Below are 19,846 nucleotides of genomic sequence, written 5' to 3' on the forward strand. Positions count from 1 at the left end.
AGGCTGGCTTTGAACTCTGATCCTCAGATCTCAGCCTCTTGAGTAGCTAGGATTACAGGCATGAGCCCTCATGCCCAGTGATCATTTTATCTTGATAAAAGCAGACTTGTGCTATCACTAAGAGTGCAACTATACTCCACAGATACTCTCTAGGGCAAAGTATACAATGAGATTGATGGAATATATTTGCACACACACACACACACACACACACACACACACACACACACACACACACACTGGTGGTAATTGAGACCACATTGCATTCTGGTTCCAGTGATGTACCTTTTAATCATGTCCTATGTAGTTTTTATGTTTGTTGTGTGTTTGTGTATGTGTGGTGTGTGTGTGTAGGTTTGTGCTACCAGTGATGGAACCCAGGGCCATGTATGTGCTAGGAAAGAGTTGAAGGCAAGGCTAAGCTCTATCCTAACCCTCCTAATGTATTTCAGCTTTGTATATCACACAAGGTTTTCTCAATTCTCTATGCTTTATGTTTTATTATCTTTTTTTTCTTACAAAGAGTCAATGAATAAATAGCTTAGGCATCTCCATTGTCATATCAAAGCAATCACAGACAGTAGGTTAATGAATGTGTATGAATCTCTTCCAATAAAACTTGTTCACAGATATGTAGATCTAAACTATTTTCCCTGCATTACAAGATGTAGTTGGTGTTTACTCTGTCATTCTGGGGAATATGGCTGTTGCTGGATTATTCAAATTCTATCTACCTCGAGATCCATTTAGAATTATTCTTAACACTGGGCAAAGAGTTTTACTTCTTGCCAGAGTAGGGAAAATATGTCTAAATTCTCTTTAGATCTAGGTGTCTCCCCACAGTATGGGGTCAAGGATCAAAATCATTTTACTATACTTTTACACAATATGAATAGTTACTATGTAATGTGATTTTTCCAAAATGCGGAGAGATTACAGTCATTTTCTCTTACTCCCAGACTTATCTCTCTCTTCCCTTTCTCCATTCTGTACTTTGTAATCAAGGTTTCTGAGATGGGGAGAGAAACCTAACTCAAACTGAATATATAATGCTCTTCTAAGAACATTGTGTTTTGTGAATGCCTATGCATCATGCTACAAGAATTAGACTTTTAAAATTCCAGTAAATCTAATGTTTTTCATCTCAAAAGTTTCTACCAACTGGAAAGGAACATGGCTGCACAAATGCAACAAGTGTTGATATTTGTGATGAGACACAGCAATTAAATGAAATAGGTTAAAAGTTGCCACAACACTTAGAAGCTTAGTATCATAAGATTTGCTCATTCTCATGACTCTGGGGGTTGATCATGCAATTCTTCATGTATATGCAGATTTTTCTTCAGGTTTCACTCAGCTTAGAGTTGACTCTGTTCTGAGCTCTGCACATTAGCTACCTCGCCCTATGTCCTTTCATCCTCTTGGCATAGCCATCACCATTAAAACGAGGCACAGTAAAATGTGAAAAACCATTTCTTAGTTTTAGAATTCACAAAATATCGTATCTCCAGGTATAAGGAACCAGCAAAATCATACTGCAGAAATATACACTTAAACAATTCAAGGGAACTGAAGGGAAATTTTGTTCGCTGGTCTCCTTGTGTGTCTCTTATTTCCTTTCATTCCTTCCTTCTTTCCTATGCTTCTTCCCCTCTTTCTTCCCCTCTCTCTCTTATTCCTTCCTACTCTTTGATCCCTCCTTCTTTCTCTCCCTCTCTCCCCTCCTTCCTTCCTTTCTTTCATCCTTTCTTCCTTTTTCTTCCACTGATCATCTGAAGATAGCTTACTACTCATGGAGGGGGTTCATAACTTACCAAACGTGGGATTTTTAGGTGGTACCCTACATGGGAGTATTTAATAAAAGATAAATTGGAGCTAAAAATAGCCTAACTTCTATTCAGCTATTTTTATGCCTATAGAGAACTTGTGTTTGGTAGGAAAGGGTCATGCATTTGTTAAACACTGTATCCATTAGCTGTCTTTACCTAATGGTGATATTTTCTCATTTAAACAAACTCCCGTACAGACTTTAAAGTCTTGCTAAATGCCATCTTTCTGTGAATCAGATACATATGGTATTGTGATATAGACTAAATTATATACCACAAAATTTAGAAAATAGGTCAGATCTTCCCAGAATTTGCAATAATTCAATGTTGTTCCCTCCAGGCATAATTCCTCTGCTTCTGGTATATAACCTGGAATGAAATTATATTGTTTCAACATTGCGGGAGGGAAGATATGTCCCAAAGATTTCCTGGGTTGCTTGTAGGTGCTTTTGTTTGTTGTCCTCTTCCTTTTCCTCCTTCCCCTCTTTTTTCCCCTCCCCCTCCCCCTCTTCCTCTTCATCTTCCTCCTCCTCCCCTTCTTCCTCCTCCTCTTCCTCCTCCTTTTGTCAGTCATGGGGCTTGAACTCTGGGACTGGATGTTGTCCCTGAGTTCTTCAGCTCAAGACTACTGCCCTACCCCTTGAGCCACAGTGCTACTTCTGGTTTTCTAGTGGTTAATGGGAGATAAGAGTCACACAGACTTTAGTACCAGGGCTGGTTTTGAACACTGATCCTCAGATCTCAGCTTCCTGAGTAGCTAGGATTGCAGGTGTGAGCCACTGCACCCAGCTGTCCTCTTCTCCTGTAACAAGTTCAAAGCTCTTTACCTCTTTTCCTACTCTCTACATCCACATTACTTATGCCATCCACCAGAAATAAGGAAAACTGCTGTAAGTATTTTGAGATGAAGATCTTCACAAAACTGTTTTCATTAGCACATTCTGTGGCAATCTGCACGGTTCAACAATAATGAACAGTTTAAATACAGCTACAGGAAAGGATACTTGACAGCCAGTTAAACTAATGCTGTAAATGGATTTATTGTCATGCAAAGAAATATTGAGCAGAAAACTTGCTACAAAACATGTAAAATATTTACTTTTACAAACATTCTTCTATTTCCTTTTGTATTTACTATTCTACTTCCCTAATGGTTTCCCCAATTTTTCAAGAAAAAAAGCATATCTGGAAGTATATTTAATAGGAATAGTCTAAAGGACTGGCAGTATGGCTAAATGGTAGAATGCTTGCCTGTATGTGAAAGGCCAAGGTTAAATCAAATGCCACTGCCAAGTGTGGGGATGTGTGTTGTAGATCAGCAGCCCTGAATTTTATCCAAAGAAACACACACACACACACACACACACACACACACACACACACACACACACACACACACGGTGAAAGAGAAAGAGCTAATTGCTTAGGAGAGTCTGGTAGGATTGACACATTTTTATATAAATAACTTTGAGAATTCCAAAGCATATCTTCTTTTCCTTCAAAATGGTTTCTGTATTGAGTATGAATTGTTTTGCAATAATAAAATCATTTTATAGAAAAAGAGATCAATCTAGGAAATGTATGAGTCACAAGTACCTTGAACAGGTCTCAGAGGTCTCCATCATACAAGACCATTGCCATATTTTCCCACAAAATATCCTTCAGTGCCTGTTAGAATTTTGAGCTCACTAGATCAAATATTTGTCTGACTCAGCATGGCATTTCTTTTTGCTTTTATGCTAATGCTTAAAAGCTTGAAACTCTGCACTCTATTCAATACATTTCATCAAATATTTATTGAGCACCTACTATGTACCAAGCATCAAGGGTACAAAATTAACAAGATGCAGTTCTTTGTCAATGTAAGTCAATAAGTATTCTCATAGAAATGTCAGTCTCTCTGAAAATCTGAGGTGGCTATTCAGTTAATGACAAAAAGAAAACTGACCACTAATCAACATCCCCAAATTTCAACCTTGAAGCATCTAGTTATGTTTCTACTATCTAAAGCAAATCAGGATTTGCTTTATTATTGTTTTATTATTATTTAGGGAATGCAAATATGTGGCACTTCAGTAAGGCATCAACACTATTCTCCTTATGAATCATTCACATTTCAGTTTTTTGAAGATTTCTTTTTTTATGTTTTATTCTCAGGGTAATGTATAAAGGGGTTACAGTTAAGTTTGTCAGGTAGTGGGTGTATTATGTCTCAAACATTGATATTCCTTCTCATGTTTTCATCCCCCTTTCCCGCCCCCCACCCCTTCTAATCCTCATTTTCTCCCCTTCCTTTCCCTATTTCAAATAAACAAATACATGTATATACAATATACGAGGTAACACAGTCAGTTACAATAACAACATGAGATAACCACAGGGGGGAAAATAACTAATTTCCCATAGTACATTAAGAACAATTGCAAAGATAAACCTCCTGTTTCCATATACTAGAGATCCTCTCATTTAGCCTCATCCTATATGACCTTATGTACCTAGGTTTTGAGCTATTGTAATCTTCTGCTAAGAGAGTCTTAGATGTGTACTAATTATTACAAATGAGGGAAACCATGGAGCCTATGTTCCTTTGGGTCTGGCTTACTTCACTTAATATGATTTTTACTAAACTTATTAGCACAAAGATGTTCATTGCAGCATTATTTACCATAGCTTAGATATGGAACCAACCCAGATGCCCCTCAGTATGAATGGATTAAGAAGATGTGGTATTTATACACAATGGAATTCTATACTGCTATTAGAAAGAATGACATTGTCCCATTCATAAGCAAATGGAAAGACTTTTTAAAGATTTCTTTTGGTAGAAATTATTTCAATCTGCTTGGCCTTTGAGTCAAAATCTTTGAAAGATCCTAACTAGAATCTATTGAAGCAAAATTGTATCTAAAAGTCTAAGTCTGGGCATATATTTCCAACAAAAGTTGCTACCCCCTGCCTAAGTAGCAAATTAACAAACAGAAGAATACCTTAAATTAGGCTTACTGAATCTGCACAATTTTGCATATTCATTCATGTGTGTGTGTGTATGTGTGTATGAAATAATTATTTTTTATAAATTAAGGCTTGAGTTCAATTAAGACAGTTTGGTTTCTTTATGGCTAACCATTAATTGCTATTTCCACAACCAATTTTATTTTTGCATGCTAATTTTCTTGGCATAGAGTTTTGTTTGATTTGGAGGAGGGGAATGTAAGTCCAAAGTGAAGAAGTGTAAGTTCAGCAGTGTAAGTTACCTTGCATAGTAACCTGTGAAACAGACATGTCAATGTTGTTAGGTTTTAAAATCTTGCCCCTGAGCTTCTCAACCCATTACTTATACTTGGTATAGATTATTTCTCTATACAAAGTGTCACTTTTAATTTCCTCAAGATTATATATGTTGGTTTTTTCATATTTCATGGATTGGTTCATATGTTAAAAATGTATTTATTGAATACCTGCTAAATGCTGGGGTACTTAGTTTTGGTGCTAATTTAAATATAAGCAGAGGTGATTACATAGTATTTTTTAGATCCATACAGAGGAGCATTCTGTAGCTGTGTGTGTCTTTGAATACACATGTATAAGGGGTGGGAGAGGCCTTTCCTTCTTTCATAAATCTGCCCAGTTTGCTAATATAACTGTTATTATATGCCAACCACTTAGCATTAAAATAGGCTTCCTTCAAGAAGCATGGATACACGAAGACCTCTAAATATATTTTATGATGAGATGCTAATTTTACTTCTAAAAAGCAAATTCTATATTTTATAGTTGTGAATTCAATGGTAGTTTAAGAAACTCTGCATCTGACTAGATTTAGGGCATTAAATGTTTCAGAATAACAAAAGTAATTGTTTGGCCTGCAGCATTTTCATTTTATTGTGAAGTTAAAGGACTCATTATTTGGGAGATTTTTCCTTCAGAATGATACGAAATAACAGTACATGTCATGGGTGAAACTGTACATGTAATGCCAGATTCAGAAATACTGCTTTCCTTAGTTAAATGATCTCAGTCCATTGCAGTATTGACAACCAATTGGTTAGTAACTCCTGGTGATCTTGATGTTTTTGTTCTGTTCCCCCTCCCCGCACATCAGCACTTTGGTCTTACTTGCTGGCTCACAGCCTTTTTGTAGGTCTGCTCTAGCTTTTCTTCTCTGTTGTTAACTTGATTTCACTGCTGCCACAGTAGTTTGGTCCCTGGATTCCAGATTGGTACTCTATTTCTATTTGCTTTGTCCTGACTGTCAGTAAAAGTTGTTGCTTTTCACCTGTGAACAACTTCAAAATTCTGACAATCTTTGGCTCCTGCCTCATTCAAGGACAGGAGCCTTATGGCAAGGAGACGCAAGGCTTTATTGCACAGTTAAGATTTCTCCTGAATTTTTCCAAGTTCAATAATAACTTCCATTAAAGGCAAACAATAAAAAAATGTTGCAAGCTGAAAAGAAAATAATTTTAGTTCTGGGCCTAAAGTCAAATAATACTATATGTATCTGTGTGTGCATCTGTGTTTACATACAGACACACATATATGGCTGCCTCTTGGATTTTTTTGTAGAGGAGAACAGGGCAAGTAGAAGGATCTTAAAAATTGCTCTTAGGTGCTAATATTAAAATGTCACAAACACACAAAGGTTCCTGGATTCATTAAAAATGAGCATAACATTTAAAAAAGAAATGCCTAAGCTTTTAAAACTAGGTTGAAGTGTAACATAGTACTGTGGATGCTAAAACCAAGGCTATAGACTCTACAAGTAATGTACTACTGAAATGCCTGCAGTTCTTATACTAATGGGTATTTATGCCTTTCTTTTAGATGATACATAAAAGTAGTAAATCAGTAAACAAGCACCCTGTCAAAAATGTAGGTGGAAAGCCACAGATAACCTTTGCTGACAAACGTGCAACCATATAATTTAACATGCTACCCACCCCCGCAGTCTTTTGAATTGACTGGCCATTTGTATTCCTTTGCACGTTTGTGATAGAAGCCAAATCAACAAGTTCATAGAACGTACAAAGACAATTTTGAATCTTGGTTTGGGGTGGGCCAATGTCACGGCTACAGGAAACTGTAAATATCATGGAGGGAAAGTTATTTGAAATTATCTTAAGCACAGTGGCGAAATCTATCATCTTCTTTAGAGTATTGTGCCCTCACCTTCCAGAATAGTTGCTGAGCTTTTAGGCAAATCTACGGAACAAACAAAGCCCTCTCCAGGAATCCCTGGATCCCTTTTCAAACGAGGCTAGCAGGGGTTCTCCCTGCTGCGGCTGCCTGTCGGTAGTAATTCAGGAAAGAGGAAGTGATCCCTGACTTGGGGGTGCTCTGTCAAGTACCAGCCGTCCTTAGGAAGAGGGAAGCTCCTCCTTTTGGACGTGAGGCGCCCCAACCAGACCCGACTCTTTACAGAAACGGAAACCGCCAGCCGTGCTGATGTTAGTCAAGTGAGGAAATCAAGACTACAAGGGAAGGAAGCCACCAACCCAACTAGTGACAGAAGCTGCTGCACCCTGCCGAGGAAACCACAGGAGCCAACAGTTGCTGTCCCCACGAAGTAGTCCTGGGGACAGGGCACTCTTTCATTCTGACAAACCCACGAGGGAGGGAAGTAGTGTTGGGACAAAATATCGATCTGGTTCCCCAGGACCCAGATCGTGTTCCGGGTACTTAGGTGAGCACGGCCACCAGGTCAGGGCGGGCTTCTTCCCATGCTACACGGGCGGCTGGGCAGGAGTCGCGCGGGACCCGCAGCACCGCGCCCCGCGGAACGCAGGGCCGCGCGGTCGCAGCGCTCTCTGCGGTCGCGGCGCTCTGCCCTGACGGCGCCCCCGGGCCTCGCGCCCCCGCGCAATCCAGCGCGCGCGAGCGCGGTCTCCGCGGCTCACCTGGAGCGCTCAGGTAGGACTTGGGCGGGGCCGGAGGCTGGCGCGCAGGCGCGGGACGGGGGCCTCGCCCCTGCCGACGTCGCCCGCTGCAGCTCACCTGGGAGACTCCCAGAGGAAGCGGAGCCTCAGTTCGGCCTCTCCTGGCAACGCCGGAGGCCCAGCGGGAAGGCAGGAGGCGGTGGCGGAGGAGGAGCTCAACTGAGCCCGCAACTGTAGCGACAGCAACTGGAGTCGCTCGCCGCCACCTGCACCTGGAGCCCGGCCCACGTCCAAGCGTCCAGCCGCCCAGCCCTTCCCACCTGCCCGGTAAGTCGGCGGGCTAGCGCCGAGGCCGGACTCGGGGAGGGGAATCCGGAGCCCCCGGGCAGCGTCCGAGGGGGCGGCGGGGCGGCCGCCTGGCTTCACGTGGCGGACACCGCGCTGCGGTCCGGCGGCCGGTTGGAGAAGGTCTCGAGAGCGGGGGTTTCAGTTGCTCTCCTCCGGAGAGGGCGAAAGGGTGGGGGTGGAGGTGGGCACGCAGGTCGCCCCTCTCTGCAGGGACGGAGTGTCCCCTGATCCTCTCTGCTGAGAGGCTCTAGCCAGGAGATCCCGATCGGGGACCCGGCTCCGGTGGCCCGGACACGTCTCGGGGCGCAGGCGGAGGGTGATGGCCTCCGGGTGGAGAAGCTGGACTGGGGGACACGGGGAAGGAGAGGGAGGGTGTGTTGGGGCTGGGGCGGGGGCAGCTTTTGCACTTGGGCTCTGCAGGTTGCCGATCCCCTCCCTCCCTGGTGCCCGACGGGGCCAAACCCGGGACTGGGAAGGGAGAAGCTCCGCCAGGCAACTTTCCCAGCCGGACCCCAGACAGTCCTGGGCTGGAAACCGCGGCGGCCGGAGCCATTTAAATGGTTTCCGACTGGTTTGGAGAAGGCTCTGCGGTCGGGAGGCGGACACCCCACTTTCTTTGACCGTACACTTCCCCCACCCCACCCCGGGTGGACGCCCCAGCCCCTCGCTGCGCCCACTTTCCAGTTTGGTTGGGAAGTGTTGGGCTCTTGCTGGCCCAAGTGTGGGCTCTTGCTGCCATGCACCAACCGCACCTCGCCTCCTCAGAGGACCTGTTGACTTAAGGACCAGTATACCGCGCCTATGGTTTGCCTGTGGCTTATGACTCAAAGGTTCAAAAGGAAAAAAAAGAAACAACTTTATTTTTTCTTCAGGATCCTGCCACGTCTGAACCTGGGTGTGCCAGGCCCAAATTCCTCTCCTGCCTAATTAGACTTTGCTAAAGCATGAGAATTGAGGCTAGCCTGAGAGAATTGGCGCTGTCCTTAAGACTTTTATTTCCTTCTTTCAGGGTCATCAAAGAAGTATTTTCTGGTTTTGGAATCCCATCAAGTTACCCGTTTTTCTGATTTTGAAAAAAAAACAAAACACGTTAATATAACAATGTGTTAACTCAATATAAATTGCCACAGGAGTTACACTACATAATGAAAACATTTAACCTCAGATTCTATTGTTGAAGGTCCCCAAACTGCTACATTTGAATTTGAAAATTTCTGGCTCTGACGGGGGGGGGGGGGGGGGGGGTGTGTGTGTGGAATCTGTGCCTTTATTATGTAATTTTTCTTCCAGTTTGTGGCTAACATACATGAGATTCAGTGTTCACCCTACAATTTTCTTTAAATTTAACTTTTACTATTAATAACTGAAATCTACTGGGCATATTAAACACTGAGCAGTTTATTTGTACCAAGCCTCTTTCTATTTATATTATTTCAAGCAACATTTTCCATAAAATTCTAATAATAAATACTAATTCCACCCCATCTTGAGTTGTGTCTTTCCTAGTTTCTAAAACACATTTTAAATTGCATATTTAACTTAAAATGGCTTAAGCAACACATTTGGTTTTAAGAAAGTGTAACTAATTTTTTTAAAAAATGGCATCAAAACAGCCTTCTTTAATCATTAAATACTGTCTTAAATTTGGAACAAGTGTTGTTACCACAATTTTGAATATTGATCTTTATTTGTTATTGAACAAATGGCAGATTATCTTTACTCTTTTCAGGAGAATTATCAGTTCTAATTGATTGAATTATTAATGGACCTTGATTTCTATTTGTAAAATAGGGGGATTCCATGCATTCTGATTGTGAGGACTTTAAAAAGTTAGATTGTACTGTAATCTTGACATTTTCTACTCCCCTCCAGCCAGTCCATCCCATTTTATGACACATTGAAGCTGAGAGGGGATCCTCTGCTTTTAGTTCACCCTACAAGTTAGTGTGAAAGATAGCTTTATTATTGTTTCAATAGCTTGTTTCTGGACTTCTGTATCATTATGTTTGATCACCCACATTGTAAGATGTTTATCCTTTCATGTATTTGTAAAGCCTTTGTAATTATAGAATGGTCCATTATTCTTGGTCCACCTCTGATTTATCCTAATTCTTACTTGTCCAATGGTGCCTGGTTGGTTCTGTGAAGACTCAAGAATGCCGTCATATTTTTCCTGGCATGGTGGGTTAGGAAGATATTAAAGAACACACCACATGCCTTGAGATTTTTTAAATCCTTTATAGGTAACTCAGGGCCACAATTTTTTTTTTTTTTTGCCAATTTGGACAGCATTATTTAGTTTGCTCATCTTTTATTCCCCAAGTGTCTCCCATCCAGACTTTGTAATAGTCTAGATTTTGGGTTTGGGTTTCAAAAATACTTTAAAACCTATGTCTTTCAAAAAGAATTTTTACCCTGAAATCTTCACTCCAAGAAAAACAAATGCATTCTGTGCCTCAACACTATGCACTAGAGTATGCATATAATTATGAAACAAGTTTTACAAAATAATATTTAGCCTTAAAACATGTTTCTTTTATTATAAAAATTTGACTTCAATGCACTAGCTTGACTTCATGACAATGAGCTAGATCCTACAGTGTAGAAATGGTATTCATCTTTCCTGCCAGTAGCTCATTGTCTTATTCCATATGTGCTTACATGCAGACACAAAAACCAAACTAGTTTTTCACAAAATCATACTGAAATCCTAAGTAAGCTTTTATTGGAAGGCTCGAGGCTTTAAGAATGTGGTGTTAGATTAAACTCTCAAACATTAGGAACCACATGAAATCTCATTGTACAATATTGTATTTTAAATGGGCTCTCAGAATGCTATAGTGCATCCTGGGACAGAAAAGTCTAGAAATGTGAGGACTTTTTTAACCATAACAAAGGTTTGAAAGAGAAATAATTATCACATCCATCTCTATTTTTATTTGCAGTTTTATGGCTATCATTCTTGTAAAGACAGAAATAATTATTACAAAACCATTACCTATTATTTTGTTTATATTCTATTACTGTTTTATGTGTTTAAATCTTTATTGTGAAATATACAAAGGAGATGAATTATAGGAATTAATTTTCCCCAAAACCCTTAGATTAAGAAATGATATCAGATCCCTGAATAACATAGAAATTTGACCTTGGAAGCCCTGATTGGATAACTAAGCTTTCTTAGAAGTCATAAATCTCAACATGAGCAGTGGGAGGTATTTTTGTCCTAAAGAAAATGTTACATATTTAATACTGAACCAATTCATACCTGAATCATCTTAAGTCCTCTGCTACATAAAGTACAAAAATGCTTATCTTTTATGGGTCTGTCTAAAAGCCAAACAAAAAAGAAAAGTATTTTCAGTTACCTGTCCAGGTCTGCATCTGATTAATACCATAATAATTAGTATTATATAATTTGGGTGATTTTAACAATGTACTGCCAATGACCACATCGAATTCAGATCAACTTTAGCAATGACAAGAGACAAAAGTGCATGAATATATGGTGAAGGAAAGAGAAGTAGAACTAAGTTCCAGATCATTAATGACTATTGAAAATTAGATGAAACTTCGTTGAGTCATTCTCTGGATTGGGCTCCAGTGTCTGGCAGAGCATTTCCCTGAGCACACATTTTTCCTGTTCTTGTTTTAGTTTCAAGCTGTCCACACTAATTAGCTTATCTGTTTGACGGCCTGCTGGGCATCTCTCAGCTGTCATAATAATGGAAGATTCATATATGTATAAACCTGGGCCCTCATCACCTCACAAACTTCTGTTTCCTCCATTCAGTCTATAGATATTAGTATGTTTACCCTCTCTTATTCACAATTCCAAAGTCAGTCTCTGAAATCCAAAACCACTTCCGTGACTCATTTGTTAGCAAAACATGAATGAACTGTCAAAGAGGCTATCATCTATCCCACCTGGTGGCATGTCTCACACTGCAGAAATAGTACTGAATGTGATTACATAACACCTCCCTAGGCCCCACAGAAGCAGTGAGTTATATTGAGTACATGAACCAAGTCATCTTGTAAAATCTAGAATGGTCTGTGTTTTCACACATTCGGTGCCAATGATGTGAGAGAATAGAGCCACTACTTACCCAAGTGTCACCCCAGAAGTTCAGAGGTCATTTTAGCAGCCACAATAACTGACCTGAAAATGTCTACAAATTCATATGCTGGGGGCCGGGAGTTTGGCCTAGTGGTTAAAGTGCTTGCCTAGCATGCATGAAGACCCGGGTTCGATTCCTCGGTACCACATACATAGAAAAAAGCCGGAAGTGGTGCTGAGGCTCAAGTGGTAGAGCTCTAGCCTTGAGAAAGTCCAAGGACAGTGCTCAGGCCCTGAGCTTAAGCACAGGACTGGCAAAAAAAACACAAAAATTCGTATGCTGAGATCCAGTGCCCAGTGTTTTGGTACTAAGAGGTGATAGTCTTTGTGAGTTGATTATGAGCTTATCATCAAGTTTCTGCCCTCATAAAGCCTGAAAGGACTTATTAGCATTTTATTTTATTTTACCATTTATAGGAGATACCAGCCATGAATGAGATAGGCCTGCACAAGGCATCGAGTCAACCAATGCCTTGATCTAGGACTTCCCAGGTCCAGGCTGGGAACAGTAATTTCTGTTTATTAATTACTCAGTTCAAAGTGTCTTGGTATAGCAGAAACTAACAGAGAAACTATTAGAACACTGAATTTGCTTAGCATTTTACATCTTTTTCACCTCTCTATCACCAGCATCACCACAAATTCCTCTACTACTTATGTTCCCCTAGCAATAATAAGCCTTGAGTGCTACCATCTTTGTCTCCTATCTGATATCATTGAGATATCTTGTCTTCCCCAATTCCACCCTGCAGAAACAAAAACAGGGCTGGGAGTTGGGCCTAGAGGTAGAGTACTTGCCTAGCATGCATGAAGACCCGGGTTCGATTCCTTGGTACCACATACATAGAAAAAAAAAGAGCTGGAAGTGGTGCTGAGGCTCAAGTGGTAGAGCTCTAGCCTTGAGAAAGTACAAGGACAGGGCTCTGGCCCTGAGCTCAAGCCCAGGACTGGCAAGAAACAAACATCTAAACTAGAATTATCCTTCCTCTCTGCATAAAATCACTCATAGCTCACTGAACAGAATCCATAACCCTTAAAAGGTTTCCACCACCGCTTAATTCTGTATTTACAGTTTATAAGCCAAAAATTCATATCCCAGCAACAGATTTCATTGTTTTTCCTGTGAGCATTTCTCTTGCATTCCTCATCACTGCTGAGAGGACCTCCCTTCTGTCTATAACACTTAATAGCTCTTAAGACTCAATGTCCATCTTGTAGAAAATTTGACCCCCTACCTAGATCTCCAACATTGGCCCCCAGCTGGGCAGGGTGTCTTGTACACACACACACACACACACACACACACACACACACACATATATATACATATATATATATATTTTTTTTTTTTTTTTGCCAGTCCTGGGCTTGAGCTTAGAGCTTGAGCTCTGTCCTTGGACTTTTCTTAAGGCTCATGCTCTACCACTTGAGCCTCAGCACCATTCAGGCTTTTTTCTATGTATGTGGTACTAAGGAATCGAACCCTGGTCTTCATGCATGCTAGGCAAGCACTCTACGACTAGCCAAATTCCCAGCCATTTTGTGCATATTTCTGTCAAACATTTTATATATGTCATATAAATGTAGTCTGTTTTAGCACGCGTGTGTGTGTGTGTGTGTTTATGTATGTGTGTATGTGTATACATATTTAATAGATAATTTGCAAGGCATACAAAAATGAGAACTGGTGCACTTGCCTATCATACAATTAGCCTTGGATTTGATCACCAAAGACAAAGACAAATAAATGAGTAAATAATAAATGAGTAAGTCCCATATGTCAAAAAGGGTTGCAGAAATGACATGAGAAAAGTCATTTTACTGTATTTAAGTTTGTTTAACATGGATTGCTATTGTTTCTTTGCTTTTAATTCCATACTACTTGGAGGCCTTTTGGTCTGGGTCTAGAAATGAAAAAGTTAACTGTGTGGTAGAAATGTCACCCAGTTTTTGTTTGTCATAGTTCAGGACACTGTGAGGTGCTGAAAGAGAGCAGTTTTTACTTATAATTTGATTTGGGTTAGATTAAATTAAAAATTAAAAATAAAACAAAATAAAATTAGGTAAATGGTATTAGCATTTTTCAAATCCCTGGCCAATCCTTGGCTAGGCTGTTTCAATTTTGCCTCCTAAATAAAGGTTTTTGAAATCTATATATTTTCTCTATTAGATGGTCTTGATGTGCGTGTGTACATGTGTGTATGTGTGTGGGGGGCGCAACCTGTGCCCACACCTGCACACATACACTCAAAAGTGTGTGTCTAGTACCAGGACTTGAATTTAGCTTTTTTGCTCCATTCCTTGAACTATAACTTCATTCCAGCATTTTGTTGGTTAACTGGAGATGGAGTCTCCTGGATTTTTCTTTGAACCTCATCTCAGCTTCCTGATAAGCTGGGATGATGAGTGAACCTACTAGGCCCAGCTTCTTGCTTGACTTTCACAATGACCTCTGTCTGAATTACTTCTCACTTCTTTGTAGTGGTCTCTTGCATTATACCCAGAGTGATATTTTTCAAAATATTATTGGTCATGATAATCCCTGATGAAAGCCTGTCACACCCTTAGGCTAAGTCTCACCTCTTCACATGACCTAAGGGCTTGGCATGAGTCAGCTACTGCCAAGTAAACCTCACCTGATCATTACTGGGCTGTGGCTTTACCAGTCATCTTCATTTTAATTTTTTACAGCCATTTTCTTCTTGCCTCCAGATCTTTGTCAAGTGCCATCATTCTCCTTCCCTGTAATTGCTTTGCACTCTTTTTTAGTTCACCCTAAACCTTTTAGTCCTGATTTCAGCTCCCATTTATTTAGCACTACAATAATTGGAATTCATCATCCTTCCCCCACTGTTCCAAAGCCCAACCATGGATGTGAGTAGAAATTATAACCTAAAGATATGAGTACTTACATGCATTTCCTTTAAAATTAAAGTTTCATTACAAAGGGAGTAGACTTTAGTATGCAGATCAGAAGTTTTGGTTATTTATATAGTTTGGATATATTTTATTGAGCTATAGTATATATTTATTGCCTAAAAAGTTGGATCTTTATTATTGATCTTTTTCCTACCTGTAAACATTTTTTTGCTGGTATATTCTAATAATTACTCTATTATTGAGGCTGGCATTTTCAATAGTGAGTATGTGGTGGATATTTCTACTTAGACTGGCTTCAAACCTTTATCCTCTGAATTTTTGCCTCCTCTGTAGCTAGGATTACAGGCATGAGCCACGGATGCCTGGCTGCCTTTTGGGATTCCTAGAGCTGGTGTTGGCCTATGGAACATATTCAGATGAGACAGACAGATATATATATATATTAATTTGGACAGATAGAATATTTATCTATCTAATTTACTACTTCTGTTACTATTTCTTATCCACTCTTACACATGTACCCACACTTTTGCAGTTTTCCTTATGCCATTTCTTAAAATACTAGTACTGGGACTTGAACTCAGGGTATCATTAGCACTTTTGCTAATGCCTCCATGTCTGGCAGTTTTCTGGTTAACTGAAGATAAGAGTCTTTCACATTTGCCTGCCTGGGCTGGCTTCAAATCTCAGTCTTTAGATCAAAACCTCCTGAGTAGTTAGGATTGTAGGCATGAGCCACCACCATCTGTAAGTGCTTATTTTTGTAAACAAAGTTCAATTAGAATACATCTATATTAATTAGTTTATATTATCTGTATTATTTGTATTATCTGTATACATACTATAGCTAACATAATTTAACTCATTGCAGTAGAGATCATATTAGCCAGCCAACTTTTTCTACAGGGTACGTGAAGTTGAGAGGTGGAAATAGAGTTGTAATAGATAAGTGAATGAAAACTAACAGTCACTGAGCAAGCAATTTCACTCCTTAGTTTCCGTACTTCCCATCTGTTAATATTCTCAGGTCTTTGATGAGACACTGAATGAACAGAAATGAGTTTATACTTAGGAATTTGAGCTTATATATTGAGTATATCTTCATGCCCATCCCCCACCTGCAGTTTATAAGAAAGGCCTGGACAACATTTCTTTCTCTAAGGTATTAGGAAACACATTAGTGAAAGGCATGTTTGCTTCCGTGAAGACATCTTGCAGGTCATTGAGATTGGCTTCCTGATTTCAGTAGAGATAATGGAATCCCACAGTAGCAGAGGCCAAGTAGAAGCAAGCACTTAACCACTAAAGAAAACACAGGTACTTCCTCTGTAATGGGAAGGTGGGACACAGAACTATCAGAAAGCATTGGCCTACAGATATTTCTGATATGAGATAATGTCTTTGAGAGACTCCTCTCTTCATGACATCTAATGAATGAAATAGGCAGTACTACAGTATCACCTATATGAGCAAAAATCCTAGCTCTACTAGCATGCTTTTTTTTTTACTTGTTAAAGACAAAATTCACAGTCTCATCCAGTTTTCAGTCTTGTGTGAGCTCCCAAATCCACAGCTACCGCGCTCAGCTCATACTCATATCTTTTATATGCTTTCTCAGGATTCCCAAATATCACAGTGGCAATTTATAGTGGTCAAGTAAGAGAGCTAGACTCACAGTGGGCCCAGGTGATCTGCAAATCAATCCTGTGCTCCTGTCTCCAATTTCTTAATTGACCATTGGAAAGGGTAGACAAATGGGAAAAAAAATCTCTGCAATGTCTCTCAAGTGAGGATCCTGTGAGGCCTCTCCTTCTCTCAAGACTGTAAATGAGAGAGAATATTGTCAGTCTTTTAAAATAAAACTTGTCCTATTTATAATATTCTCATTTAGTTCACCTGTTTGGCTTGTGCAGAACTTAGGTGCATCTTAGAAAATGACTATGGAGCCGGGCACACTAGCTCACATCTTGGATCCTGGCTATTCAGGAGGCTGAGACCTGAAGATCACAGTTCAAAGCCAGCCCATGCACTAAAGTCCATGGGACTCTTATCTCCAGTTAATCACCAGAAAACAGAAAGGGGCACTGTGGCTCAAGGCATAGGGTGGTAGCCTAGAGCTGAAGAGCTCGAGGACACTACCCAGTCCCAGAGTTCAAGTCCCATGACTGACCAAAAAGAAAAAAGAAAAAAAAGAAAAGAAAATGATTATGGACTATTATAAACTTAATCATTGAGATATTTTAAATGTAGTTGCTGAGCTAGATGTAATTTTTTTTAATCAAAGTACACAGCCCCTGACAGTTGATATGTAGCTACTTATTTGGCTTAATGCCTATTTTTCTGTGGCAATTTACAGAAAAATTGTGTTTTCTATCAGGATCCATATCTCCACCATAATTGAGGCATTTTTTGGAGTCATGGTGGACACCATGTTTTTCCATTCTGAAGGAATACAGAACAGTCCAATTTGAAATAGTATAAAGAGCTAAGTTCTGCCTGTTCATTCAGCTTCAGAGTTCCCACCAAATGCCTGAGAATCCATTCTAAAACTTGATAGTTTCTTATTTTAACTTAGTGATAACTTTGGGAGAGAAGGTGGATAAAATGTCAAAGTTTAGTTATGAATGACATGTCCTTTAAAGTTAGTTTAAGCATCAGTCATAGCAGACATTTCTCATCCCTTCTTCCATGCAAATTACTTGGCAATAGTTTGTGATTATGTGCAACTTTTTCACATTGTATCTTCTTTGTATTTATATTTTTATTTTATTTTTTTATTGTTGGGGCAATGTGTAGAGGGATTACAGTTACATTCACCAGATAGTGGGTATATTACTTCTTGCACATTGATACCCCTTCTCTTGTTTTTGTCCCCATTTCTTTAACCCCACCCCTTCCAAATCTTGTTTCCCCCTTCCCTTTCCTATTTCAAATAAACAAATAAATGTATATACAATATACCAGATTACAAGGTAAGATACTGTAACAATATGAGAATAACCAAAGGGCAAAAAAAGAGAAGAGAAATAACATAGTAGATTAAGAGCAATAATCACACAAGATAAAGCTCTTGTTTCCATATCCTAGAGTTCCTTTCATTTAGTCTCATCCGATATGACCTTATGTACCTAGGTTTTATGCTATTGTAATCCTCTGTTAGGAGAGTCCTAGATGTGTACTAATTCTTACAAATGAGGGAAACCATTGAGCCTATGTTCCTTTGGGTCTGGCTTACTTCACTTACTATGATTTTTTTCCTAGTCTTTCCATTTCCTTACAAATGGGGAGGTGTCATTCTTTCTGATGGCAGCCTAGAATTCCGTTTCACATTGTATCCTCCTTAAGTTTCATGAAAAATGTCAGCCTCTCTTTCATTTGGGTTGTCATCAATGTCAGTATCTTTTTTCTTTTCTGTTCTTTTGTTTGTGGTGGTTCATATTAAGGTTTTGACCTTAAGACACTTCAAGTAAAGCTGATGATTTTCCCTTTGCCATTAGACTTTGTATTTGTGGGAGCAATTGACAAGAATTGATAAACAACAATTAATTCAATATTCTTGATTTTCTTACTGAGTAAGTCAATTCTGTCAGAATCACAGTGACTCACTGTTATGTGAACATCCATGGGAGAATAGTGAATACTATTTGAATAAAATTACTTTATCTTTGGTTAGCTGGAGTAGTAGTTCACAGTTTAAAGGCAAATTACATGAAAAGATCACTACATATGGATGGTTGGCAATTCATGTTAGTATATCCTTGCTTTCTATGAATCCCTTCTTTATATAACCCACTGAAGTTCTTTGACTCACCAGTTGTCAAGTTAAGATACTCTTCTATAAAACTCAAAATATATTTGTTATTATGTATTTTATATATGTCATATAGTAGGCATTACCAAAGTCAACAAAAATACATTTTTACTGGAGATAAATCTTTATAATATTTTGTAATCCCAATAGGTTGTAGCTAATTATAACAATTATTTTCTTCCAGAATTATAATTTCCTTGAGGGAAACAAGAGTTAATCATAAGACTGCATTGTTGATAGATTCTATTCAGTTGTTAGTTAAATGTATGCATTTCACCATGTCTGCAGGGAAGAATAGCTACTAATACCATTTATCATTTCTGTTTGTAGGTATTGCCATTAAAAGAAAACCTCTTGCCAACCAATCTATGATAAAACATATAAATAACAGAGGAAACCATAACTGTTATTGGTCAAATAACAAGCATTTAATGTCAGAATGGCTCACCTAAGGCGATTAGTAAAATTGCATATTAAAAGACATTACCATAAAAAGTTCTGGAGGCTTGGTGCAGTAGTTTTTTTCTTTATAGTAGTCTTAATCTTAATGCAAAGAGAAGTCAGTGTCCAATATTCCCAGGAGGAATCAAGGATGGAAAGAAACATAAAAAATAAAAACAAGATGTTTGACTTAATGCTAGAAGCTGTAAACAACATTAAAGATGCCATGCCAAAAATGCAAATAGGAGCACCTGTCAGGCAAAACATTGATGTTGGAGAGAGACCCTGTCTGCAAGGATATTACACAGCAGCAGAGTTGAAACCAGCCCTTGACCGCCCACCTCAGGATCCTAACGCCCCTGGTGCTTCTGGCAAACCATACAAGACAACTGATTTAAGTGCTGAAGAGCAAAAGGAGAAAGAACGCGGGGAAAGAAAACACTGCTTTAATGCTTTTGCAAGTGACAGGATTTCTTTACACCGAGATCTTGGACCTGACACTCGACCTCCTGAGTATGTTCAAGAATATTCCTTGTTTACT

At 39.4% G+C, this 19,846-nt stretch overlaps 1 protein-coding gene across 1 annotated transcript in view; it reads left to right on the forward strand.

Moving 5' to 3' along the window:
- Positions 1 to 7,774: 7,774 nt before the first annotated feature.
- The window catches only part of Galnt3 (polypeptide N-acetylgalactosaminyltransferase 3), a 42,528-nt gene continuing 30,456 nt past the window's right edge, over positions 7,775 to 19,846 (forward strand). Inside the window, exons 1-2 of the mRNA XM_090342717.1 lie at positions 7,775 to 8,032; positions 19,195 to 19,818. Coding sequence (XP_090198843.1) covers positions 19,304 to 19,818 — 515 coding nt within the window. The 5' untranslated portion in view covers positions 7,775 to 8,032; positions 19,195 to 19,303. The remainder of the gene's footprint in view (positions 8,033 to 19,194; positions 19,819 to 19,846) is intronic.

The sequence above is a fragment of the Megascapheus bottae genome, chromosome 12 (assembly GCF_031878675.1).
Source record: "Megascapheus bottae isolate mThoBot1 chromosome 12, mThoBot2.hap1, whole genome shotgun sequence".
In the NCBI taxonomy this organism is placed as follows: Eukaryota; Metazoa; Chordata; class Mammalia; order Rodentia; family Geomyidae; genus Megascapheus; species Megascapheus bottae.